The 26,744-nt window shown below is 49.2% G+C and overlaps 1 protein-coding gene across 1 annotated transcript in view; it reads left to right on the forward strand.

Moving 5' to 3' along the window:
* OBSCN (obscurin, cytoskeletal calmodulin and titin-interacting RhoGEF) overlaps window positions 1–26,744 on the forward strand; it is a 452,890-nt gene that overhangs the window by 109,702 nt on the left and 316,444 nt on the right. The window contains 13 exon segments of the mRNA XM_044292830.1: window positions 2,295–2,564; window positions 2,948–3,214; window positions 3,587–3,853; window positions 6,879–6,991; window positions 7,214–7,367; window positions 7,648–7,809; window positions 14,430–14,534; window positions 14,827–15,093; window positions 21,874–22,143; window positions 22,218–22,484; window positions 22,563–22,829; window positions 23,209–23,475; window positions 23,920–24,189. Coding sequence (XP_044148765.1) covers window positions 2,295–2,564; window positions 2,948–3,214; window positions 3,587–3,853; window positions 6,879–6,991; window positions 7,214–7,367; window positions 7,648–7,809; window positions 14,430–14,534; window positions 14,827–15,093; window positions 21,874–22,143; window positions 22,218–22,484; window positions 22,563–22,829; window positions 23,209–23,475; window positions 23,920–24,189 — 2,946 coding nt within the window.

A 26,744-nucleotide genomic window follows, 5' to 3' on the forward strand; every position in this document is an offset into this window, starting at 1 on the left:
CTCAATGAGGAGAAGAAGAATCCTAGAGTGTCAGCTAAAGACTTACAGAAGTCTCTGGCATATGCTAACATCCCTGTTAGCGAATCTACAATACGTAAAACACTAAACAAGAATGGATTTCATGGGAGGATACCACAGCGGAAGCCACTGCTGTCCAAAAAAAACATTGCTGCACGTTTACAGTTTGCACAAGAGCACCTGGATGTTCCACAGCAGAACTGGCAAAATACTATGTGGAGAAAAAGAGGCACAGCACACCAACCTCAAAACCTCATCCCAACTGTGAAGTATGGTGGTGGGGGCATCATGGTTTGGGGCTGTTTGCTGCGTCAGGGCCTGGACGGATTGCTATCATCGAAAGAAAAATGAATTCCCAAGTTTATCAAGACATTTTGCAGGAGAACTTAAGGCCATCTGTCCACCAGCTGAAGCTCAACAGAAGATGGGTGCTGCAACAGGACAACGACCCAAAGCATAGAAGTAAATCAACAACAGAATGGCTTAAACAGAAGAAAATCCGCCTTCTGGAGTGGCCCAGTCAGAGTCCTGACCTCAACCCGATGGAGATGCTGTGGCAGGACCTCAAGAAAGCGATTCACACCAGACATCCCAAGAATATTGCTGAACTGAAACAGTTCTGTAAAGAGGAATGGCCAAGAATTACTCCTGACCGTTGTGCAGGTCTGATCTGCAACTACAGGACACGTTTGGTGGAAGTTATTGCTGCCAAAGGAGGTTCAACCAGTTATTAAATCCAAGGGTTCACATACTTTTTCCACCTGCGCTGTGAATGTTTACACGGTGTGTTCAATAAAAACATGGTAACATTTAACTTTTTGTGTGTTATTAGGTTAAGCCAACTGTGATTGTCTATTGTTGTGACTTAGATGAAGATCAGATCACATTTTATGACCAATTTGTACAGAAATCCATATCATTCCAAAGGGTTCACATACTTTTTCTTGCAACTGTGTATATATATATATCTAAGCAATTATTTAATGCTTTGCTAGATTATGAGTCTTGATTCTTCTGCAGGTAGAATGAAGTCTCACAATATCCTAAGACTACATCTCAATATGGAGATGATCAATTAATTAATGTATTTATTCGCCAATCTAGATGGTATAATTTCACCCACACTATCAAATTAGTCTTAATAAAATGAAATATCATTTTCTGTGTCTCTTACCAAGTCCTAGTAGAAATCTCACTTCTGCTCCTAGGAAAGTTGGGTGGTCCATCATAGCGCATCTAACCATGGCTTTCATCCTGATAGAGACCTCTAGAGAGCTCAACTTGTCTCCTTCTCCTCCCTTTCTTGTGTGTGTGTTTCTCCCCCCTGTGTGTGGTTTATGATCACAAACTTATCAGTTAGACACACCTTCCTAGTTTGGAACTTTCCATCATTGTCGGATGGGCGTGACTATTGATAAGAAATATGACATCATAACCTTACCCAGAATGCACTTTTGCTACTGTTGCAATGTCACCTACTCATACCTAGGTGGTGGTGCTGTGTAAACTATTTGCATTATAGTACAAAAGGTTAACTTATGTAAGTCTGAATAAAACGTATTCTATACATTTTGACCTTAAAAGCTTTAATTCAAAGCTATAGGGATTAATTCTGACACTTGTAGCAATTAGAGACAGACCTCTAGGCGTCTCTCTGAATGTTTCTCACACTGTTTATTTATGTATCATAAATAACTTCAATGGCCTTGTTTTCTCACAAAGATATCAGTACCTCCTCTCATACCAAAGATGTGAATAATTGTTACAAAACATACATCTTCACAGACACTCTTTTAGAGACAAAGATTCTCCTAATAAGACATAGGATATAAAATACTGGATCCATGTCTTCATAACATATAACAGTATAATATAATATATATCATATGTTCTACTGATTGTCTTATGCTAAGGACTAAGACTCATTAAATGAATACATACATATTATATATTTTGCTTCATTAATAAATGCCTAATTGTATAGGTAATTATCACCAGCTGCATAGAGCTTATCTTTACCTCCCGTCATAAATTTATCAGTAGATAAGGGGGATTCTTCTCAGACCGGTACATTCATGAGAAGAATAACACTGAGGAGTAGAAACCTTTGTATGACCTTACTGTGGACTACTCAAGACATACAAAATTGTAACTATAGTCGAGCATGGCTCTTAAAGGCAATGCACATTCATCTTGAATGAATTGGATATCAATGCATTTACCTATGAAAATGCACAACAGTAAACACCCAGTGATTCATCTTCCTGTATCCACAGCTCCACGAGTCGTTAAATTCACTGCAGAGCTGAGTAACGTGGTGGTGGAGGAAGGTGCAGAGGCCACATTTAAATGCACCATATCCCCGGATGATGCTGCAGTGACCTGGTATAGAAATGGTGCTAATATAGAAAGAAGCAATAAATACAAGTTCAGTAAGAAAGGAGCCATCCACAGTTTGAGCATCAGCCAGCTGACCCTGCAGGATGCTGGGGAAATTACTGCAGATGCAGAAGGGGTGAAAACCACAGCCACCCTGAAGGTCCGAGGTAAGAGAGACTTGGCCAGATAACATATACATAGATCGTGCATGTAGTCACCTATAATACCAGCAGATATAGTAATATCAATCACGGTTCTCAGCTGTCTACTAGCTGTACATGGAGAACCTCTGAGAGCTGCTCCTTAGTCATAGAAACTGGGAGCTCCTCCCGACACCTCTCAGACTCAGACTCCTCACAAGTACAATTCACCAGTCCAACCTTTCATAATTGACATTTCACCAGTCCAAACACTCACAAGTGAGATATGACCCCGCAAAAGTGTAATCTCATCACCAGGCCGACCCTTCACAATTGACATTTCACCAGTTGGACCCCTCACAAGTGACATCTCACCAGTCTGATCCTTCACAAGTGACTTTCTTTTATAGAGGCCCCAGTGTTGTTTAAGAAGAAGTTGGAAGCTATCACGGTAGAGGAAAGACATACTGTCTGCCTGGAGGTCGAGCTCTCCAAACCCTCCAAAGACGTGAAATGGATGAAGAACGGCGTTGTTCTTCAGTCTGCTAACAACATTGAAATCAAATCTGAAGGCTGCAAGCAGATCCTCATCCTAAAGAACGTCAGACATGCCGACCGTGGACTGTATGGCTGTGAGACGCTGGATGACTCCACACAAGCCAAGCTCAACGTGGAGAGTAGGTGTCTTCATATGGAAATGTCTGGCCGGGACATCACATGATATTCTTCTGAATGACAAATGCCAAACCTTGTTTCTTATATTTCATATTGAAGTGTTCAGTTTAGAAAGTTTAAATTTGTATTTTTTTTAACCCCTTCATTACCTCCTTGCATCTATTCCCTGGGCAGATTGTCCCCTGGACAGATTGTGTTGTATAGGCGGTTACCAAGAGATTGTTGTGTCACAGTTGTCATGATGGATGCTGGGGGAGGGGGTTCTAAAACACACACACAATGGGGGAGGGGTGAATTTGGGGATAACTTAAGAAGCAGTGTACCCACAATCCTGGACAAAGCTCCAAAGATGTCTGTGTTGACTCTTTCCTCAGTGCGGCAGGTGAAGCTAGTCAAAGGTCTCCGGGACGTGGAGGTTTGTGAGAAGGACTCGGCCACCTTTGAGCTGGAGCTCTCCCATGAAGATGTTGAAGGGTCATGGATGAAGGATGGGTTGAAGATTAAATCCTCAGAATCCATCAAGATTATAGTGAATGGCAGAAAGCATGGACTTCTTCTGTCCTCTGTGAAGCAGGAAGATGCTGGAGTTGTGTCCTTCAAATCAGAAGGAATCCACAGCTCCTCTAAACTCATTGTTAAAGGTAAAACCATGAGGAGCACTCCAGAGTCATACAGGCCTGGTGTTGGTCCAGGCTCCTGCCCTCGATGCCTGCTGTCTTAACTTCTCCTGCCACATAGGATGCTCATCAGAGTATTAGTCACCTTGGACAGGTGACAGCTCACACATTGGACCTACTGACAAAGCTATACCTGCCCCTAAAGCTCCATCTATCAACATGGCATAAATCTAGAGATAACCAGAAGTCCTTGTCTAGGCCACAGTTGAAGAAAGTGCTCCCAACACCAACTACTGTGGCCAGTTCTTATGCAGGCTTGAGCATAGAGCCTCCAAATAATACTGGCATACAGCCTCTAAATAATAGTGCCATACAACAGCCAAATAACAATGCCATACAGTACAGACCAAAAGTTTGGACACACCTTCTCATTCAAAGAGTTTTCTTTATTTTCATGACTATGAAAATTGTAGATTCACACTGAAGGCATCAAAACTATGAATTATCACATGTGGAATTATATACATAACAAAAAAGTGTGAAACAACTGAAAATATGTCATATTCTAGGTTCTTCAAAGTAGCCACCTTTTGCTTTGATTACTGCTTTGCACACTCTTGGCATTCTCTTGATGAGCTTCAAGAGGTAGTCACCTGAAATGGTCTTCCAACCGTCTTGAAGGAGTTCCCAGAGATGCTTAGCACTTGTTGGCCCTTTTGCCTTCACTCTGCGGTCCAGCTCACCCCAAACCATCTCGATTGGGTTCAGGTCTGGTGACTGTGGAGGCCAGGTCATCTGGCGCAGCACCCCATCACTCTCCTTCATGGTCAAATAGCCCTTACACAGCCTGGAGGTGTGTTTGGGGTCATTGTCCTGTTGAAAAATAAATGATGGTCCAACTAAACGCAAACCGGATGGAATAGCATGCCGCTGCATGATGCTGTGGTAGCCATGCTGGTTCAGCATGCCTTCAATTTTGAATAAATCCCCAACAGTGTCACCAGCAAAGCACCCCCACACACCATCACACCTCCTCCTCCATGCTTCACAGTGGGAACCAGGCATGTAGAGTCCATCCGTTCACCTTTTCTGTGTCGCACAAAGACACGGTGGTTGGGACCAAATATCTCAAATTTGGACTCCTCAGGCCAAAGCACAGATTTCCACTGGTCTAATGTCCATTCCTTGTGTTCTTTAGCCCAAACAAGTCTCTTCTGCTTGTTGCCTGTCCTTAGCAGTGGTTTCCTAGCAGATCTTCTACCATGAAGGCCTGATTCACACAGTCTCCTCTTAACAGTTGTTCTAGAGATGTGTCTGCTGCTAGAACTCTGGGTGGCATTGACCTGGTCTCTAATCTGAGCTGCTGTTAACCTGCGATTTCTGAGGCTGGTGACTCGGATGAACTTATCCTCCGCAGCAGAGGCGACTCTTGGTCTTCCTTTCCTGGGGCGGTCCGCATGTGAGCCAGTTTCTTTGTAGCGCTTGATGGTTTTTGTGACTGCACTTGGGGACACTTTCAAAGTTTTCCCAATTTTTCGGACTGACTGACCTTCATTTCTTAAAGTAATGATGACCACTCGTTTTTCTTTACTTAGCTGCTTTTTTCTTGCCATAATACAAATTCTAACAGTCTATTCAGTAGGACTATCAGCTGTGTATCCACCTGACTTCTCCACAACGCCACTGATGGTCCCAACCCCATTTATAAGGCAAGAAATCCCACTTATTACACCTGACAGGGCACACCTGTGAAGTGAGGACCATTTCAGGTGACTACCTCTTGGAGCTCATCAAGAGAATGCCAAGAGTGTGCAAAGCAGTAATCAAAGCAAAAGGTGGCTACTTTGAAGAACCTAGAATATGACATATTTTCTGTTGTTTCACACTTTTTGTTATGTATATAATTCCACATGTGATAATTCATAGTTTTGGTGACTTCAGTGCGAATCTACAATTGTCATAGTCATGAAAATAAAGAAAACTCTTTGAATGAGAAGCTGTGTCCAAACTTTTGGTCTGTACTGTATATATGCCAAACAATAGTGTTACAGAGCACCCAAATAATAGCGCAATACAGCCTCCTAATAATAGACCCATACAGCCTTCAAAATATAGCATCATAAATAGTGCTATACAACTCACAAATAATAGTGCCATAGAACCTCCAAATAACTGTCAAGAAGTCTCCCAATTATAGTGCCATAGAGCCTCAACATAATAGTGGCATACAGCCTCCATATAACAGTGTCATAGAACCTTCAAATAATAGTGATATACAGCCTCCAAATAATAGTTCCATACAGCCTCCAAATAATAGTGATATACAGCCTCCAAATAATAGTGTCATAGAGCCTCCAAATAATAGTGTCATAGAGCCTCCAAATAATAGTGATATACAGCCTCCAAATAATAGTGTCATACAGCCTTCAAATAATAGTGTCGCACAACCTCCAAATAATAGTGCCATACAGCCTCCAAATAATAGTGTCATAGAGCCTCCAAATAATAGTGATATACAGCCTCCAAATAATAGTGTCACACAGCCTCCAAATAATAGTGCCATACAGCCTCCAAATAATAGTGATATAGAGCCTCCAAATAATAGTGTCACACAGCCTCCAAATAATAGTGCCATACAGCCTTCAAACAATAGTGTTATAAAGCCTTCAAATAAGTGTCATACAGCCTCCAAATAATAGTGATATACAGCCTCCAAATAATAGTGTCATACAGCCTCCAAATAATAGTGATATACAGCCTCCAAATAATAGTGCCACATACCCACAAACAACAGTGTCATAGAACACATGCAGTATGTACTGGTGGCCTGCAACCCACAAATAACAGTGACAGACCTCCAACAAAGCATGGTGCTCATAAAATAGAACTGGCAGCATCAGAGCCTCCCGGCGGGCAGCAGTTCTGCAGTAATACACACTGAGTCCTATATAACTTACCTGGAACATGAGTATTACCCCCCCCCCCCCCATGCTCCTGAAAGGCAGCCATGATTGTTCAGGTCATGTGAACATTATCCTTGTATTTCCAGAGCCTCCAGTGACGATCACTCATCCACTCCAGGACATGACAGTGGAGGAGAAGGACAAGGTTACCTTTGAATGTCAGGTTTTGAGGGCAAATGCCGAGGTGAAATGGCTGAAGGTAAATTAACTCCTGATTCGCTGGTGATTATTCCATTGACCTTTCTCAAACCATTGAGACCACCATGCTGGTGTTGCTGGCTTGGATTTGATCCCAGTGCCGCCTCCTCACATGGTACAGAACACAAGGCTGATGTCCAGCACTTGGCCAGTAATGAGGACCCTGGACTGTCAGTGGCTGACAACCACACGTGACCGCACCGAACATCTTCTGTCATTTCAGGATGGATCGGAGCTCAGGCCGAGCAAAAAGATCACAATCATCTCCCAAGGTAACAAGCGTAACCTCACCATCCACAAGTGTGAACCTGACGACAAAGGGGCGTACGTCTGCGACGCTGGCGACGACAAGAGCTCCGCCCGTCTGACCGTGCAAGGTGAGTGCGCCAGTGATGGTATGAGTGACCACATGAGCCACGACTTCACTGACCAAGGGAAGGTGGGGTGTCACTGTGTGACCGGCGGCCATAGTCGGCTTGGTCAGACAGGTGTCAGACAATGACAACCCGAAGGCTCAGAGGATGGAGATTGTGTCTGACCTGTGTGATGGGGTCAGAGGTGACGTGAGATGTGTGGAGAACCTCTCTGGCCCAGTCGTGTGGAGATGTTTGTTAGTGGGCTCATGTCTGCTGTCCGTCATTCTCACCCACCACACAGCTCGGGACATCCGCTTCATTAGGCCGCTGGAGGACGTGGATGTGACGGAGAAGGAGGCAGCTTCATTCATCTGTCAGATTTCTCACGATGACGTCCAAACTCAATGGTACAAAAATGGCGCCAAGTTGAGGACAGGAGACAACGTGAAGATGCGCCAGGAAGGTGAGTGCCACCAGGACCCCTTGTAGATATCCAGAAAAATAAAAAACGGAGACAGCACGTCCAAAAAGGTGCAAAAAGTGGAATTTATTCCGGATGCAACGTTTCGGCTGCGTGTTAGCCTTTTTCAAGCATCCGGAATAAATTCCACTTTTTTGCACCTTTTTGGACGTGCTGTCTCCGTTTTTTATTTTTCTGGATATCTACAAGTTGTTCTACTAGGGGCTTTTTACCACCCCTCCTGGAGACGAGCACCCGATACATCATTACCAAGGAGTGCTGTCCACCCATATTTTTTTGCCACCAGGACCCGTCAGCTGCCCCAAAAGGGAGGGTAGAGAACCTGTAGTCCAAACCCTGTGAGCCGTAACCGAGTCACCCCCTGGCAGGGTCCATAGTATCGTAGGGGACGAACATTGATAACTGTAGTTATGAGGATCAGCGCCATATCTGAGGCCGTTGCCTCCCTGGAGGCTGCCCCAACACACTGAGATCTGCTCTACATGATCATATCGCCTGTTGCAGATGGTCAGCTGGTGCTGGGTGGATCATGCACCTCACGGGGACCTCCAGCAATGCCCCGTCCAGTGAGGACCCCCTAGACCCACTCCGATGTCTATTTCTGAGGTCCATAATTTTGGGGGTTAAGGATTACTAGCCCCCCTTTGTACATGTAATTTCTGGGAAGATACAGGGGCATGCTTTCCATTTACCCAGGGGCTGTTATCCAAATCGTATAGTTTGACCCCACAGCTCCCAGCATCTGACCCTACTGACCCCACAGCTCCCAGCATCTGACCCCACAGCTCCCAGCATCTGACCCTACTGACCCCACAGCTCCCAGCATCTGACCCCACAGCTCCCAGCATCTGACCCTACTGACCCCACAGCTCCCAGCATCTGACCCCACAGCTCCCAGCATCTGACCCTCACTGACCCCAGCATCTGACCCTCACTGACCCCAGCATCTGACCCTCACTGACCCCAGCATCTGACCCTCACTGACCCCAGCATCTGACCCTCACTGACCCCAGCATCTGACCCTCATTGACCCCACAGCTCCCAGCATCTGAACCTACTGACCCCACAGCTCCCAGCATCTGACCCCACAGCTCCCAGCATCTGACCCCACAGCTCCCAGCATCTGACCCTACTGACCCCACAGCTCCCAGCATCTGACCCTACTGACACCGGAGCTCCCAGCATCGGACCCTTACTGACCCCGGCATCTGACCCCACAGCTCCCAGCATCTGACCCTCACTGACCCCAGCATCTGACCCTCACTGACCCCACAGCTCCCAGCATCCGACCCCAGTATCTGACCCTACTGACCCCACAGCTCCCAGCATCTGACCCTCACTGACCCCGGCATCTGACCCTCACTGACCCCAGCATCTGACCCTCACTGACCCCAGCATCTGACCCTCACTGACCCCACAGCTCCCAGCATCTGAACCTACTGACCCCACAGCTCCCAGCATCTGACCCCACAGCTCCCAGCATCTGACCCCACAGCTCCCAGCATCTGACCCTACTGACCCCACAGCTCCCAGCATCTGACCCTACTGACACCGGAGCTCCCAGCATCTGACCCTAACTGACCCCGGCATCTGACCCCACAGCTCCCAGCATCTGACCCTCACTGACCCCAGCATCTGACCCTCACTGACCCCACAGCTCCCAGCATCCGACCCCAGTATCTGACCCTACTGACCCCACAGCTCCCAGCATCTGACCCCACAGCTCTCAGCATCTGACCCTCACTGACCCCGGCATCTGACCCTCACTGACCCCAGCATCTGACCCTCACTGACCCCACAGCTCCCAGCTTCCGACCCCAGTATCTGACCCTACTGACCACAGCATCTGAGCCTCACTGACCCCACAGCTCTCAGCATCTGACCCTCACTGACCCCGGCATCTGACCCTCACTGACCCCAGCATCTGACCCTCACTGACCCCACAGCTCCCAGCTTCCGACCCCAGTATCTGACCCTACTGACCACAGCATCTGAGCCTCACTGACCCCAGCATCTGACCCTACTGACCCCACAGCTCCCAGCATCTGACCCCACAGCTCCCAGCATCTGACCCCACAGCTCCCAGCATCTGACCCTACTGACCCCACAGCTCCCAGCATCTGACCCCACAGCTCCCAGCATCTGACCCCACAGCTCCCAGCATCTGACCCTCACTGACCCCAGCATCTGACCCTTACTGACCCCAGCATCTGACCCTCACTGACCCCAGCATCTGACCCTCACTGACCCCACAGCTCCCAGCATCTGACCCTTACTGACCCCAGCATCTGACCCTCACTGACCCCAGCATCTGACCCTCACTGACCCCAGCATCTGACCCTCACTGACCCCACAGCTCCCAGCTTCCGACCCCAGTATCTGACCCTACTGACCCCAGCATCTGAGCCTCACTGACCCCAGCATCTGACCCTACTGACCCCACAGCTCCCAGCATCTGACCCTACTGACACTGGAGCTCCCAGCATCTGACCCTTACTGACCCCAGCATCTGACCCTACTGACCCCACAGCTCCCAGCATCTGACCCTCACTGACCTCAGCATCTGACCCTCACTGACCCCACAGCTCCCAGCATCCGACCCCAGTATCTGACCCTACTGACCCCACAGCTCCCAGCATCTGACCCTCACTGACCCCAGCATCTGACCCTCACTGACCCCAGCATCTGACCCTCACTGACCCCAGCATCTGACCCTCACTGACCCCACAGCTCCCAGCATCTGACCCTACTGACCCCACAGCTCCCAGCATCTGACCCCACAGCTCTCAGCATCTGACCCTCACTGACTCCAGCATCTGACCCTCACTGACCCCAGCATCTGACCCTCACTGACCCCACAGCTCCCAGCTTCCGACCCCAGTATCTGACCCTACTGACCACAGCATCTGAGCCTCACTGACCCCAGCATCTGACCCTACTGACCCCACAGCTCCCAGCATCTGACCCCACAGCTCCCAGCATCTGACCCCACAGCTCCCAGCATCTGACCCTACTGACCTCACAGCTCCCAGAATCTGACCTCACAGCTCCCAGCATCTGACCCCAAAGCTCCCAGCATCTGACCCTATTGACCCCCACAGCTCCCAGCATCTGACCCCACAGCTCCCAGCATCTGACCCCACAGCTCCCAGCATCTGACCCCACAGCTCCCAGCATCTGACCCTCACTGACCCCAGCATCTGACCCTCACTGACCCCAGCATCTGACCCTCACTGACCCCAAAGCTCCCAGCTTCCGACCCCAGTATCTGACCCCAGCATCTGAGCCTCACTGACCCCAGCATCTGACCCTACTGACCCCACAGCTCCCAGCATCTGACCCTTACTGACCCCGGCATCTGACCCCACAGCTCCCAGCATCTGACCCTCACTGACCCCAGCATCTGACCCTCACTGACCCCACAGCTCCCAGCATCCGACCCCAGTATCTGACCCTACTGACCCCACAGCTCCCAGCATCTGACCCTCACTGACCCCAGCATCTGACCCTCACTGACCTCAGCATCTGAGCCTCACTGACCCCACAGCTCCCAGCATCCGACCCCAGTATCTGACCCTACTGACCCCACAGCTCCCAGCATCTGACCCTCACTGACCCCAGCATCTGACCCTCACTGACCCCAGCATCTGACCCTCACTGACCCCAGCATCTGACCCTCACTGACCCCAGCATCTGACCCTACTGACCCCACAGCTCCCAGCATCTGACCCTACTGACACCGGAGCTCCCAGCATCTGACTCTACTGACACCGGAGCTCCTAGCATCTGACCCTTACTGACCCCGGCATCTGACCCCACAGCTCCCAGCATCTGACCCTCACTGACCCCAGCATCTGACCCTCACTGACCTCAGCATCTGAGCCTCACTGACCCCACAGCTCCCAGCATCTGACCCTACTGACCTCACAGCTCCCAGAATCTGACCTCACAGCTCCCAGCATCTGACCCCAAAGCTCCCAGCATCTGACCCTACTGACCCCACAGCTCCCAGCATCTGACCCCACAGCTCCCAGCATCTGACCCCACAGCTCCCAGCATCTGACCCCACAGCTCCCAGCATCTGACCCTCACTGACCCCAGCATCTGACCCTCACTGACCCCAGCATCTGACCCTCACTGACCCCACAGCTCCCAGCTTCCGACCCCAGTATCTGACCCTACTGACCCCAGCATCTGAGCCTCACTGACCCCAGCATCTGACCCTACTGACCCCACAGCTCCCAGCATCTGACCCTTACTGACCCCGGCATCTGACCCCACAGCTCCCAGCATCTGACCCTCACTGACCCCAGCATCTGACCCTCACTGACCCCACAGCTCCCAGCATCCGACCCCAGTATCTGACCCTACTGACCCCACAGCTCCCAGCATCTGACCCTCACTGACCCCAGCATCTGACCCTCACTGACCTCAGCATCTGAGCCTCACTGACCCCACAGCTCCCAGCATCCGACCCCAGTATCTGACCCTACTGACCCCACAGCTCCCATGCACTCACTGACCCCAGCATCTGACCCTCACTGACCCCAGCATCTGACCCTCACTGACCCCAGCATCTGACCCTCACTGACCCCAGCATCTGACCCTACTGACCCCACAGCTCCCAGCATCTGACCCTACTGACACCGGAGCTCCCAGCATCTGACTCTACTGACACCGGAGCTCCCAGCATCTGACTCTACTGACACCGGAGCTCCTAGCATCTGACCCTTACTGACCCCGGCATCTGACCCCACAGCTCCCAGCATCTGACCCTCACTGACCCCAGCATCTGACCCTCACTGACCCCACAGCTCCCAGCATCCGACCCCAGTATCTGACCCTACTGACCCCACAGCTCCCAGCATCTGACCCTCACTGACCCCAGCATCTGACCCTCACTGACCCCAGCATCTGACCCTCACTGACCCCAGCATCTGACCCTAGCATCTGACCCTCACTGACCCCAGCATCTGAACCTACTGACCCCACAGCTCCCAGCATCTGACCCCACAGCTCCCAGCATCTGACCCCACAGCTCCCAGCATCTGACCCTACTGACCCCACAGCTCCCAGCATCTGACCCTACTGACACCGGAGCTCCCAGCATCTGACCCTTACTGACCCCGGCATCTGACCCCACAGCTCCCAGCATCTGACCCTCACTGACCCCAGCATCTGACCCTCACTGACCCCACAGCTCCCAGCATCCGACCCCAGTATCTGACCCTACTGACCCCACAGCTCCCAGCATCTGACCCTCACTGACCCCAGTATCTGACCCTACTGACCCCACAGCTCCCAGCATCTGACCCTCACTGACCCCAGCATCTGACCCTACTGACCCCACATCTCCCAGCATCTGACACCACAGCTACCAGCATCTGACCCCACAGCTCCCAGCATCTGACCCTACTGACCCCACAGCTCCCAGCATCTGACCCCACAGCTCTCAGCATCTGACCCTCACTGACCCCAGCATCTGACCCTCACTGACCCCAGCATCTGACCCTCACTGACCCCACAGCTCCCAGCTTCCGACCCCAGTATCTGACCCTACTGACCACAGCATCTGAGCCTCACTGACCCCACAGCTCCCAGCATCTGACCCCACAGCTCCCAGCATCTGACCCCACAGCTCCCAGCATCTGACCCTACTGACCTCACAGCTCCCAGAATCTGACCTCACAGCTCCCAGCATCTGACCCCACAGCTCCCAGCATCTGACCCTACTGACCCCACAGCTCCCAGCATCTGACCCCACAGCTCCCAGCATCTGACCCCACAGCTCCCAGCATCTGACCCCACAGCTCCCAGCATCTGACCCTCACTGACCCCAGCATCTGACCCTCACTGACCCCACAGCTCCCAGCTTCCGACCCCAGTATCTGACCCTACTGACCCCAGCATCTGAGCCTCACTGACCCCAGCATCTGACCCTACTGACCCCACAGCTCCCAGCATCTGACCCTCACTGACCCCAGCATCTGACCCTACTGACCCCACAGCTCCCAGCATCTGACCCTACTGACACTGGAGCTCCCAGCATCTGACCCTTACTGACCCCAGCATCTGACCCTACTGACCCCACAGCTCCCAGCATCTGACCCTTACTGACCCCGGCATCTGACCCCACAGCTCCCAGCATCTGACCCTCACTGACCCCAGCATCTGACCCTCACTGACCCCACAGCTCCCAGCATCCGACCCCAGTATCTGACCCTACTGACCCCACAGCTCCCAGCATCTGACCCTCACTGACCCCAGCATCTGACCCTCACTGACCCCAGCATCTGACCCTCACTGACCCCAACATCCCATCCCCCACTGACCCCAGCATTTCACTGTTATTGATCCCATATCTGACCCCCACTGACCCCAGCATCTGACCCTCACTGGCTCCAGTATCTGACCCCCACTGACTCCAGCATCTGACCCCACATCTCCTGGCCAGTACATTGTCTTTACTGCCCTTGTACCTTATGTGGTGACTAGTGGATTATGTCACATCGTAGAAGTTCATGGACCTGTGGCCCCAGGACATCATGGAGCTCCGGGGTGCACTAGAGTTTGGTTCTGACGTCTGCGGCCTCTCATTTCAGGACGGACCTTCTCACTGACCTTCAAGAGCGTTCAGGCGCAAGATGCCGGAGAGATCAAGCTTGTGGCTGAAAATGCAGAGTCCTGCGCCAGGCTGCGCATTCGAGGTGGGTACCGGGCACTGTGCAACTGACACATACAAACCTTGTGCAGACTTTTAGCACTCTATTCACATACTCTATTCACATCCAGAGCTGCATTTACAATTCTGATATTACTTTCTGACTCAGAGGCAGAGTTGTGCCTGCAGCTCTGAATGTGACTGGAGTATAACACATGATGTAACAGCAGGATTGGGACATCAGCTCTGGATATAACTGGAGTATATACATGGATCAATATAGGGTATAATAATAATAATAATATTAACCCTGGAGTGACCCTTCCTTATGTTTGCAGAACTTCCAGTAAAAATAACCAAGCCACTGCGGGATAAGATCGCCATAGAGAAGCACCGGGTGTTCCTGGAGTGCCAAGTGTCCCGTGCCAGCGGCGAGGTGACCTGGTACAAGAAGGACAAAGTCATACAAACGGGAAAGCGATACGAGATTGTTAGCCAGGAGCGCGACAGGAAGCTTATCATCAACGAGGTGGAGTTCGAGGACGAGGACACCTACACCTGTGACGCCGGAGATGACAAGACCTCCGCCAAGCTGCTGGTAGAAGGTGACACGTACCAATCTACCTACCTGTCTATCTCATATCATTTCTTACATATAAGGTAAAAGTAGTGATCCAGCTTGGAGTGAAAGGTTTGCAAGCAATCAAGGACACAGTGAGTGCCAGAAATGCCTTGATATGTCTGTCTGTCATGCAGTGGGGCTGGAACTGATCTGGAAGAGGTTAACACACAAATCTCTTTTAGGTATGGCTTGGGGTGGTAGGTGGCTCCTAGTTCTGCACAGAACAGTCTCTGTGCTCTATTATTCCGGTACAGTTTATGATGTCTTGTGGTACCAGGTGTCTCCTGATTTTTGCTGAACATATGTCTCCAGTAGCTTGGCTGCTTCTCACATTTTTTTGGGTTGGATGTAACACACATGCCAGTTCCCGTGCTCTGGAGGTGCTAGGTCTGCTCTTCCATGCTCCACACTCTTTTACTGCTCTGTTCCCTTCTTGAAAAAAACAACAAACACAAGATCCTGCCTCACATCAGACTCTGCCCACTTCTCACCTTACATCAGACTCTGCCCACTTACTCCCTTACATCAGACTCTGCCCACTTCCTACCTTACATCAGACTCTGCCCAATTCCTGACTTACATCAGACTCTGCTCACTTTCTGTCTTACATCAGACTCTGCCCAATTCCTGACTTACATCAGACTCTGCTCACTTTCTGTCTTACATCAGACTCTTCCCATTTTCTACCTTACATCAGATTCTGCCCACTTCCTACCTTACATCAGACTCTGCTCACTTCCTACCTTACATCAGACTCTGCTCACTTCCTGCCTTACATCAGACTCTGCTCACTTCCTGCCTTACATCAGACTCTGCCCTCTTCCTGACTCATATCAGACTCTGTTCACTTTCTACTTTACATCAGATTCTGCCCACTTCCTACCTTCTATCGTGCTCTGTCTGCTTTCTTCCTTACATCTGACTGCCCATTTTCTGCTCACTTCCTGGCTTCTGATCAGACTCTGCCCACATCCTTGCTTACATCAGACTCTGCCCACATCCTTGCTTACATCAGACTCTGCCCACATCCTTGCTTACATCAGACTCTGCCCACATCCTTGCTTACATCAGACTCTGACCACATCCCTGCTTACATCAGACTCTGCTCACTTTCTGGCTTACATCAGACTCTGCTCACTTTCTGGCTTACATCAGACTCTGCTCACTTTCTGGCTTACATCAGACTCTGCTCACTTTCTGGCTTACATCAGACTCTGCTCACTTTCTGGCTAACATCAGACTCTGCTCACTTTCTGGCTTACATCAGACTCTTCCCATTTTGTACGTTACATCAGACTCTGCCCACTTCCTGACTTACATCAGACTCTGCCCAAATCCTTGCTTGCATCAAAATCTGCCCTCTTCCTGCCTTATATCAGACTCTGTTCACTCTCTACTTTATATCAGATTCTGCCCACTTCCTACCTTCTGTCGTGCTCTGTCTGCTTTCTTTCTTACATCTGACTGCCAATTTCCTGCCTCATATCAGATTCTGCTCACTTCCTGGCTTCTGATCATACTCCGTCCACTTCCTGCCTTTCATCAGGCTCTTCCCATTTCCTGCCTTACATCAAACTCTGCCCACTTTTTGCCTTACATTAGACTTTGCCCTCTTCCCAGCTTACATTAGTCTCTGTCCACTTCCTGCCTTACATCTGACCGCCCATTTTCTGCCTCACATCAGACTCAGCCCAGATTCTGTCTCATCACTTCCTATCTTACATCAGACTCTGCCAACTTCCTATCTTACATCAGACTCTGCTCACTTCCTATCTTACATTAGACTCTGCCCACTTCCTGCTTTACATCAGACTGTGTCCACCTCCTGCCTTACATCAGACTTTGCCCACCTCCTGCCTTACATTAGACTCCTCCCACTTCCTATCTTACATCAGACTCTGCTCACTTCCTACCTTACATCAGACTCTACTCACTTCCTACCTTACATCAGACTCTGCTTACTTCCTGCCTCATATCAGACTCTGTTCACTTTCTACTTTACATCAGAGTCTGCCCACTTCCTACCTTCTGTCATGCTCTGTCTGCTTTCTTCCTTACATCTGACTGCCCATTTTCTGCCTCATATCAGATTCTACTCACTTCCTGGCTTCTGATCAGACTCCGTCCACTTCTTGCCTTTCTTCAGGCTCTTCCCATTTCCTGCCTTACATCAGACTCTGACCACTTCTCACATTACATCAGACTCTGTCCACTTCCTGCCTTACATCAAACTCTGCCCACTTCTCACCTTACATCAGACTCTGCCCAATTCCTGACTTACATCAGACTCTGCCCACTTCCTGACTTACATCAGACTCTGCTCACTTTCTGGCTTACATCAGACTCTTCCCTTTTCTACCTTACATCAGACTCTCCTTACTTCCTACCTTACGTCAGACTTTTCTCACTTCCTGCCTTACATCAGACTCTGCCCACATCCTTGCTTACATCAGACTCTGACCACATCCTTGCTTACATCAGACTCTGACCACATCCTTGCTTACATCAGACTCTGACCACATCCTTGCTTACATCTGACTCTGCTCACTTTCTGGCTTACATCAGACTCTTCCCATTTTGTACGTTACATCAGACTCTGCCCACTTCCTGCCTTATATCAGACTCTGCTCACGCTCTACTTTATATCAGATTCTGCCCACTTCCTACCTTCTGTCATGCTCTGTCTGCTTTCTTCCTTACATCTGACTGCCCATTTTCTGCCTCATATCAGATTCTGCTCACTTCCTGGCTTCTGATCAGACTCCGTCCACTTCCTGCCTTTCATCAGGCTCTTCCCATTTCCTGCCTTACATCAGACTCTGCCGACTTTTTGTCTTACATTAGACTCTGCCCTCTTACATATGACCGCCCATTTTCTGCCTCACATCAGACTCAGCCCAGATTCTGGCTCACATCAGACTATGTCCACTTCCTATCTTACATCAGACTCTACCCACTTCCTATCTTACATCAGACTCTGCCAACTTCCTATCTTACATCAGACTCTGCCAACTTCCTATCTTACATCAGACTCTGCTCACTTCCTATCTTACATTAGACTCTGCCCACTTCCTGCTTTACATCAGACTGTGTCCACCTCCTGCCTTACATCAGACTTTGCCCAATTCCTGCCTTAAATCAGACTCTGCCCACTTCCTGCCTTAAATCAGACTCTGCCCACTTCCTGCCTTACATTAGACTCTTCCCACTTCCTATCTTACATCAGACTCTGCTCACTTCCTATCTTACATCAGACTCTGCCCACTTCCTATCTTACATCAGACTTTGCCCACTTCCTGCCTTAAAACAGACTCTGCCCACCTCCTGCCTTACATTAGACTCTTCCCACTTCCTGGCTTATATCAGAATCTGCCTTCTTCCTGCCTCTTCCTACAACTTACCCGATCATTAAATCTTGGTTGTAATCTTCCAAAATACAGCCACCAGAGCTGTGGTACCCGCAGATGGTCTCCCAAAGGAACAGTTTCAGTCCCTCTTTCTTGCAGAGGCAAGGGACGCTTCTCCACAATCTACTGCTGGTCTGTAGTCTCTGGGGCACCATTCATCTTGTAAAGGTCTGGATGAGGACAATCGATTCCATTTTCTCATGCATCCTTACCACGACTTCTCTCATCCCATCTCTCATCGTTTTCCAGCAACCTGAACTGCAGTTTGCAGGTTTCTTCTCCTCATTCTGCAATGTTCTACTGGCATAAGTCAGTCAGAGGACTCATAATGTCCCAATTACTACGGGGCCCCAACTTAAGATGTCCCTCTTGGTATTCGGCAGGGCATATACGTTAGTAGACCCGTTGGCAAAGTCCTTTATGAACCTTCTTTAGCTGTCTAAGTGACCCAGAAAATCTCAGGATTCCTTCTCAAACCACTGCTGGGCAGGCTCTATCCCAGGTACTCGATGCCCTTCTTAAACAGGTGACATTTGCTCATGTTTAGCCTAGAGCCATGCTGTTCAAAGCTGTGTCAGCATCAGGTCCAGACTCAGGGATGGTGGTAGAGAAAATTCTAATGTCGTCCAGGTAATTTAGTAGGCACACTAGCATTGATCTCCACTAACCCCATCAATTTCTGAAAGTCGCAGGGATGTTGTTGAATCACCTGCCAGGTCTAAGGTGTAAAAAGTACTTTTCTTCTACTCGTGGAAGCAGGCAAGCTTTCACACAGTGCATGTATAAAGACGCCTATAGTCTACACAAAACCACAGGTTCCATCCTTCTCAGTCACTTACACTATGAGGGGGTGCAACACACTGCGATAATACTACTGGGCAGCATTCGTTTCAGCAGCACCTTCACCTCCTGAAGCCAATGGATGGCTCTTGCATCTCTGATAGGGTTATCATACTCTGAGGTTTGAGCCAATTCAGAGTCATTCTTGGAGCAGCAGAAGACATTATGGAGCTTCTCCAGCATCTCCACTGACTTTGTCAGCTTGCTTGGTGACAACCTAGACTTTGACATTCATCATCCTTGCTAGGACTTGTTCTACTTGCACAGTGAACAAAAGTGACCAGCTGCCGAATTGGTTTTACCAACACATTGTCTCCCTTCAATTCTGGATTGGTGCTGACAGGTAGGGGTATCACCACTTCATGTCCTACAGAAACTTTAAGCAGGCTTGATTGGGTATTTTCACATATGTAATTTAGTAGATTCCGGAGCCCCTGCTGGATTTGACACTGTTACAGCTTTCTCTATAGAGCCAACTGCTGCAGCCATTCATTCAGGAAATACCGCCAATACTTCAGCCCAAATTCACTGGCCACGAGTCCATCAATGTCTCTGAATAACTTCATCCCCAATATTAGGCTACTTTCACACTAGCGGCAAGGAACTCCAGCGGGCTGTTCCAGCGGGTGAACAGCCTGTCGGATCTGTGCTGCGGCTAGGGCACGCGTGCCCCCGGACTACCGCTCTGGCCCCATTGACTCTAATGGGGGCAGGCCAGAGTTCCGGCGGCAGCACGGCAAACATGCCGAGAGGTGGCCGGAATAAAAGTACAACATGTTGTAGTTTTATTCCGGCCACCTGTTGGCATGCTTGCGTGCTTCTGCTTCTGCCCCGAAGCACGGATCCGACAGATTGTTCACCCACCGGAACAAATTGCCGGAGTTCCTTGCCGCTAGTGTGAAACTAGCCTTACTGGGACATCCGAGGTTATGGCTTTCTCTGCCACCAGCATCAGCCCTTTCTTCTGGAGTTTTTTTTATCCAAACTGAAATGTCCAGTCCACCATCCCACCATGGGTATCAGCAGAAAGACTCTCTCAGGTTGAACTGATTTTGTACATGACTGAGAAATGTTTTTCAAAGATGGATTTATCCATGGTGGTGGCTTGTCACCTGGTGTCAAGCAGGAATGTGAGCTTATTCTGGGGAAAACTCTGATTTAAGTCTTGTGCATCCAGCAGGGATTTTTCCACTGCAGTATTTTCCCTACTAAATTCCTTGTGTGCAGTGACCGTGTGCGGTGTGGGATGTCGTGGACATATAGTGTCCTTCCTGGCTCTCCTTCGGATCATCTTTTGGTAGTCAGTGGTCTGCCAACGTCTCCTCTCTTGCCCGCTATTTTGTTTTCCCAGAACATGAGTACCTCATTCATCTCCTAGACCAGTCATTCTAGGGATGTCACTTGAGCTTCCAGCTGCTTTTCATTATCTGCTGCCATCTTACTTGGGTCGTAGGATAAGTCCCAAGTTGCTTCTTCTTTTCCTTGATGATTTCTTCCTTCAGAACCTGGAGAATGGTCAAGTCGGGTTCCCTTTATCCTGTAACACTCTTTGCAGTGGCTGACTTCTCCAGGATATTCTGGTTCAGAAGAATAATATCTACACAAGAGAAAGTTCTTGGCCCTTGCCTATTTCAACGTTATCGATAGCTCTTGGAGTCCATTAGGAAAGTAGGGACGTATATCGCCTTCTCTCTGATGGTGGCAGAGACTCGTGACCTGCGAGATCAGCTCAAAAGTCTTTCCTTCCATTCTCCTTGCCTCTCCTGCTGGAGTGTGGAAAGATAATTTCACTTTTAAATGTGGGGTTCTGTCTGCCCCCTCAAATGTCTCCCACCAACCCCCCAGCAGACAGTTCTATTGAACTTCATCAGATGATTGAGGTCTTCCACAGGTATCCTAGGACAGCCAAGGCTGGAGAAAGATGTGCTAACGTGGAGGGACTGGCTAAATACGTTGTAGGAAATGTCTCACTGCATGACTCTTTATCAGGTTAGAAGTGAAGAGTGAGAACAGTCGAGTGACTGATCTGGAACAAGTGTAGAAGAGAGATATTTCTTAGATATGCATCTAGGTGTTCAGGTGGATCCTTAAAGAAGCTGTAGAGTTCTTCTGTGTACTCTGTTATTACAGCACGGCCTCTGATGTCTTAGTCAGACTGTTGGTACATCAGGTGCTTTTTGCTGAACTTTTCTGCAGATACCGGTCACCGGGAGTACTCTATCTATCTCATATCTATCTATCTATCTATCTATCAATCTCATATCTATCAATCTCATATCTATCAATCTCATATCTATCTATCTATCTATCTATCTATCTATCTATCTATCTATCCATCTATCTCATATCTATTTATCTCATATCTAACTATCTATCTATCTATCTATCTATCTCATATCTATCTATCTATCTATCTATCTATCTCATATCTATCTAATCTATCATTTATGTAATATCTATCTTTCTCATAATTACTGTCTAGCTTTCTATATCTTTCTTTGCTTTCTTTCGTACAGAACAATCTATTAACATTGTCAGTGAGTTGAGCGATGTGGAGGTGATGGAACCGGAGAAGGCAACATTTGAGTGTGTAACATCCATTGTGTCTGTGAAGCCCCCAAAATGGATCCTGGGGGGTGAAGTTCTACAGAATGGGAAAGACATCACCATAGAGCAGGAGGGTACGGTGCATCGGCTGACCCTTTGGAAGACATCCTCAAAGATGAGCGGTGCCATCCAGTTTCACATTGGGAAATCCAAGTCCACCGCTAATCTGGTTGTGAAAGGTGAGTTCTCCTCTGCCCCCTCTCTCATTATACAGGATTCTGACCCCTGAATCATTTGTCCTTCTGTTCTTCAGAGATTCCAGTGCAGGTCACTCAGAAGCTAGAAGACAGGACGGTCAGCGAGCGCCAGTCTGTCCTCTTCTCCTGTGAGTTCAAGCCTCCTCCTAAGTTTGTGGAATGGTTCTGGGGGAAGACGCAGATCGAAGCTTCAGACAGATACAGAATAAAGCAGGAGCGCGGCACAGCAGAGCTGAGGATTGTGAAGGTGACTCCTGAGGATGGTGGCATATACACGTGTAAAGTCGGGCCAGTCGAGACTTCTGCCATACTCACGGTTCAAGGTAAGGATGACAGGTGACATGAGATGAACCTCTACTGTGTGTCACCAGGGACGTAATTATTTGCTCCTGGTTCCTCAGCTCGGGACGTAAAAGTGTTGAAGCCCTTGGCAGATGTGGAGGTGGAGGAAGAGAGTTGTGCTGTATTCTCCTGCGAACTGTCTCATGATGACGAGGAGGTGGAATGGTTCCTCAATGACACGCTGCTCTACACAAACAACTACAATGACATCAAAAAGATTGGAGAATGCCACACCCTGACCCTGAAGCAAGTGGCTGCCCAGGACTCCGGGACCATCAGCCTAAAGAGTCAGAAGCTGACACTCACTGCAGAGCTGAAGGTCAAAGGTGAGGGGGCTTGTAAAGAATAAACAGGAATATTCCATTAGTCCAGCATATGCAGGACCTTCTGGACTATTAGAAGGATCTACAGTATTTCATGATCGAGAGCTGTGTGCTGCATGCTAAATTCTGGTAAGGATCTTTGATGGGTGCCAGATCAGTAGAATTTTGGATTTTCATGTGCCGTATTACGGGAATGTATTATATTTTCTGAATGATGGCCAGTTTAATCGTAGTAAGAGATGTCCCTCTGATAATAGAAAAATTGACAGAGCGAGACGTATTGTCGTGGGCAGGCTGTTTGGAGGGCCTATTCTGATGAAGTCTGGGACTTTACTGTAGATTGCTCTTCTGACATGTTGGGGTGTGGTTGTCCTTCTTGTAGAGAAGCCTGCAGTGTTCATGAAGTCTCTGGATGATGCGGTGGGAGAGGAGCGAGGGATGGTCACTCTGAAGTGTGAGGTCTCCAAACCCAAAGTCACCGCCATCTGGAAGAAAAATGATCAACTTCTGCCAAACGGAGACAAATATCACCAGATCCAGGCTGGAAAAATCGTGTCCCTTACCATTCACAACCTGAACAAGGCCGACGCCGGACTGTACACCTGTGACATCGGCACTGAAGTGGCAAAGTCGAAAGTCAGCGTACAAGGTGAGTTATACATTCCTATCATCATCCTGTTTGTGGCTCATCATATGGTCACAATGACAGTGGATGTATTCAAGACTGTGTCACATGACAAATCAGGGATTGTCATTGCTCACCATGGACTCACAAAGACAGTATGGTCAGATGTGTACAGAGACGATGGTACACCGTGTGGTCATGTTCCTCGTCATGGACAGTAGCGTTTTCCTGGCCTAGAACGCATTCCTTATCCCCCAGTCGTATATTTATTGGTCATTCACCAAAGTCTTAGTGTTCCAGTAGTGATGGGTGTCATATTATGTCACATTAGTAATAGTGAGACCTAATTAATGACCCATACAGAAGATGATAATAACCCCTGGTTACCATGTGACCTGGGCCAGTATTCAAGAGACACCCTGCCCAACATGTGATTCATCCTCTAATCATCCAGTATCGTCTCTGCAGAACTCAACATTGGAATCACGAAACGCCTGAAGAGCACCGAGGCCAAAGAAGGTGAGAGCTGCAGCTTCGAGTGTGTCTTGTCTCATGAGAGCATCGATGAATGCTCCTGGACGGTAAACGGGGTGGACGTAGAAAGTGATCAGAGGTTCGAAGTGTCCAACAAGGGCCGGAAGTACCTGCTGAACATAAAGGAGGTAAAGGCCAGTGACGCCGGAGATGTTATCTTCACAGCTCGCAACCTATCATCCAAAGCCACACTGACTGTCAGAGGTAAGAAATCCCATCATTATCTCAGATTAACTACTGATATATGTGACGCCAGTGATGAGGCCAGTAATGCGGAGATGAGGCCAGGGAGTGATGCTATTGATGAGGCTGGCACGGATGTTGGTGATGAGGTCGGGCAGTGATGTCGATGATGAGGTCGGGCAAGGATGTTCGTGATGGGATCAGGCACTGATGTTGCTGATGGGATCAGGCACTGATGTTGGTGATGAGGTTGATCAGTGATGTCGATGATGAGGTTGGGCAGTGATGTCGATGATGAGGTCGGGCAGTGGTGTCGGTGATGAGGTCGGGCAGTGATGTCGGTGATGAGGTCGAAAGTGATGTTGATGATGAGAAGGGGAAATGATGCTGGTGATGAGTTTGGGCAGTGATGTCGGTGATGAGGTTGGTCTGTGAAGTTGGTGATGAGGTCAGCAGTAATGTCGGCAATGAGGATAGGCAATGATGTTGAGTATGAGGTTGATCAGTGGTGTCGGTGATGAAGTCGAAAGTGATGTTGATGACATTGGGTAGATGATGTCAGTGAAGTAGGTGATGAGGTTGGAAGTGATGTTGATGATGAGGTTGGGCAGTGATGTTGATGGTGAGGTTGGGCATTGTTGTCGGTGATGAGGTAGGGCATTTGCAGCGACCGGGCCGCAGGGGCAATATGTGAGTTATGGTGGGCCGATGGGTGTAGCAGTAGTTTACTTACAGTTCTGAAGGCGCTCCACGGGCCGGCGTGCAGTGAATGGAAGGACAGCACCAGTTCCTTTGGGGCACACTTTGTTGTCCAGAGACTCCCGCCAGATGGTGGCTGAGATGTCCTTGGTGGTGTGGTTAAGGTGCGGTGGAGGCAGGGTCCCTGGTGTTCATGATGCCAGCACCGTAAAGTGCAATGAGGGATAGTGACGAATAAGGCAGGGCCGTCTTTAACAAGGGGCAAAAGGGGCAACTGCCACGGGCCCAGTTGCTCCTGGGGGGCTCAAGGCAGCTGCCTCTTGAGCCCTGCTAGCCACTGCCCGGGTGTCAGGCTGTCAGCTACACAGGGGGCGCTGCCATGCCTGCCTGCACTCCAAGCAGCGTACTGTGAGAGCTGTGATTCTCTAGGACCTTAGATGACATCATCACCATGTGACCAGTAACCTAGCAATACTACTGGTCACATGGCTATGAGGTCATCAAGGTACTACCAGGAGTGTTGCTGTAGAAGTTTGCCTTAACTGTGGAGCTTTTTTTGTGAAGATTACATCAGAAAAAGGTGACAGGGGCTGTTATACTAATATACTGTAAACTACTGTATAGTGGGGTACTGTATACTGTGGGGGGCTGTATATTGTGGGGGCCTCTATACTGTGGGGGCTGTATACTGTGGGGGGCTGTATACTGTGGGGGCTGTATACTGTGGGGGCCTGTATACTGTGGAGGGCTGTATACTGGGGGGGGGGAGCTGTATAGTGGGGGGGGGGCTGTATACTGTGGGGGGCTGTATACTGTGTGGGGCTGTATACTGTGTGGGGCTTGTATACTGTGGGGGGTTGTATACTGTGGGGGGTTGTATACTGTGGGGGTTGTATACTGTGGGGGGCTGTATACTGTGGGGACTGTATACTGTGGGGGCCTGTATACTGTGGGGGCCTGTATACTGTGGGGGCCTGTATACCGTGGGGGCCTGTATACCGTGGGGGGCCTGTATACTGTGGGGGTTGTATACTGTGGGGGCCTGTATACTGTGGGGGTTGTATACTGTGGGTGCTGTATATTGTGGAGTGCTATACTGCTGTACTGTATAGTGGGGGGCTGTGTACCGTGGGGGGGTTGTATACTGTATACTGTGGGTGCTGTATATTGTGGAGTGCTATACTGCTGTACTGTATAGTGTGGGGTGCTGTATCGTGTATAGTTTTGGGTCCAGTATACGGTGAGGTGCTATACTGCTCTACTGTATACTGTGAGGTGTTGTATAATGTGGGGTGCTGTATACTGTGAGGTGCTGTATACTGTGGGCTGCTATACTGCTCTACTATATACTGTGGGGTACTGTATAGTGTGGGGTGCTATACTGCATACTGTGTGGTGCTGTATACTATAGGGTGCTATACTGCATACTGTGGGTTGCTGTATACTATAGGGTGCTATACTGCATACTGTGGGGTGCTGGGGTGCACAGTAACGCCAGGGTGAGCCAAGCCCCGGTCTCCTTCCTGAAGAGCGGTGCCCACTTCTAGCCTGAGCCCACTTCCAGCCCAGATCACTGATCCTGAGCCGCTGGAGTCTTCAGAACTGGAAGTATTTACAGTCATTCACTGGACTCTACCAGATGTGTGGATTTTGTGTGTGTTGTGGTGGAGGGCGTGATTGCCTACTAAGGTGTGGGAAGGCGGGATCCAGGGGGCCCAAGTAAATTTTTGCCCAGGGTACAATCAATATTAAAGACGGCCCTGGATTCTAAGGAGAGAGTCAGGAGTTGCTGAACAAACTGGAACTTTACTCGAATAATCGCCTTGAGGTCGTTATAATCCAGTAGAAGTGCCTTGTTATACAATAAGATGGCTGAG

The sequence above is a fragment of the Bufo gargarizans genome, chromosome 5, assembly GCF_014858855.1.
Source record: "Bufo gargarizans isolate SCDJY-AF-19 chromosome 5, ASM1485885v1, whole genome shotgun sequence".
NCBI classification, from domain to species: domain Eukaryota; kingdom Metazoa; phylum Chordata; class Amphibia; order Anura; family Bufonidae; genus Bufo; species Bufo gargarizans.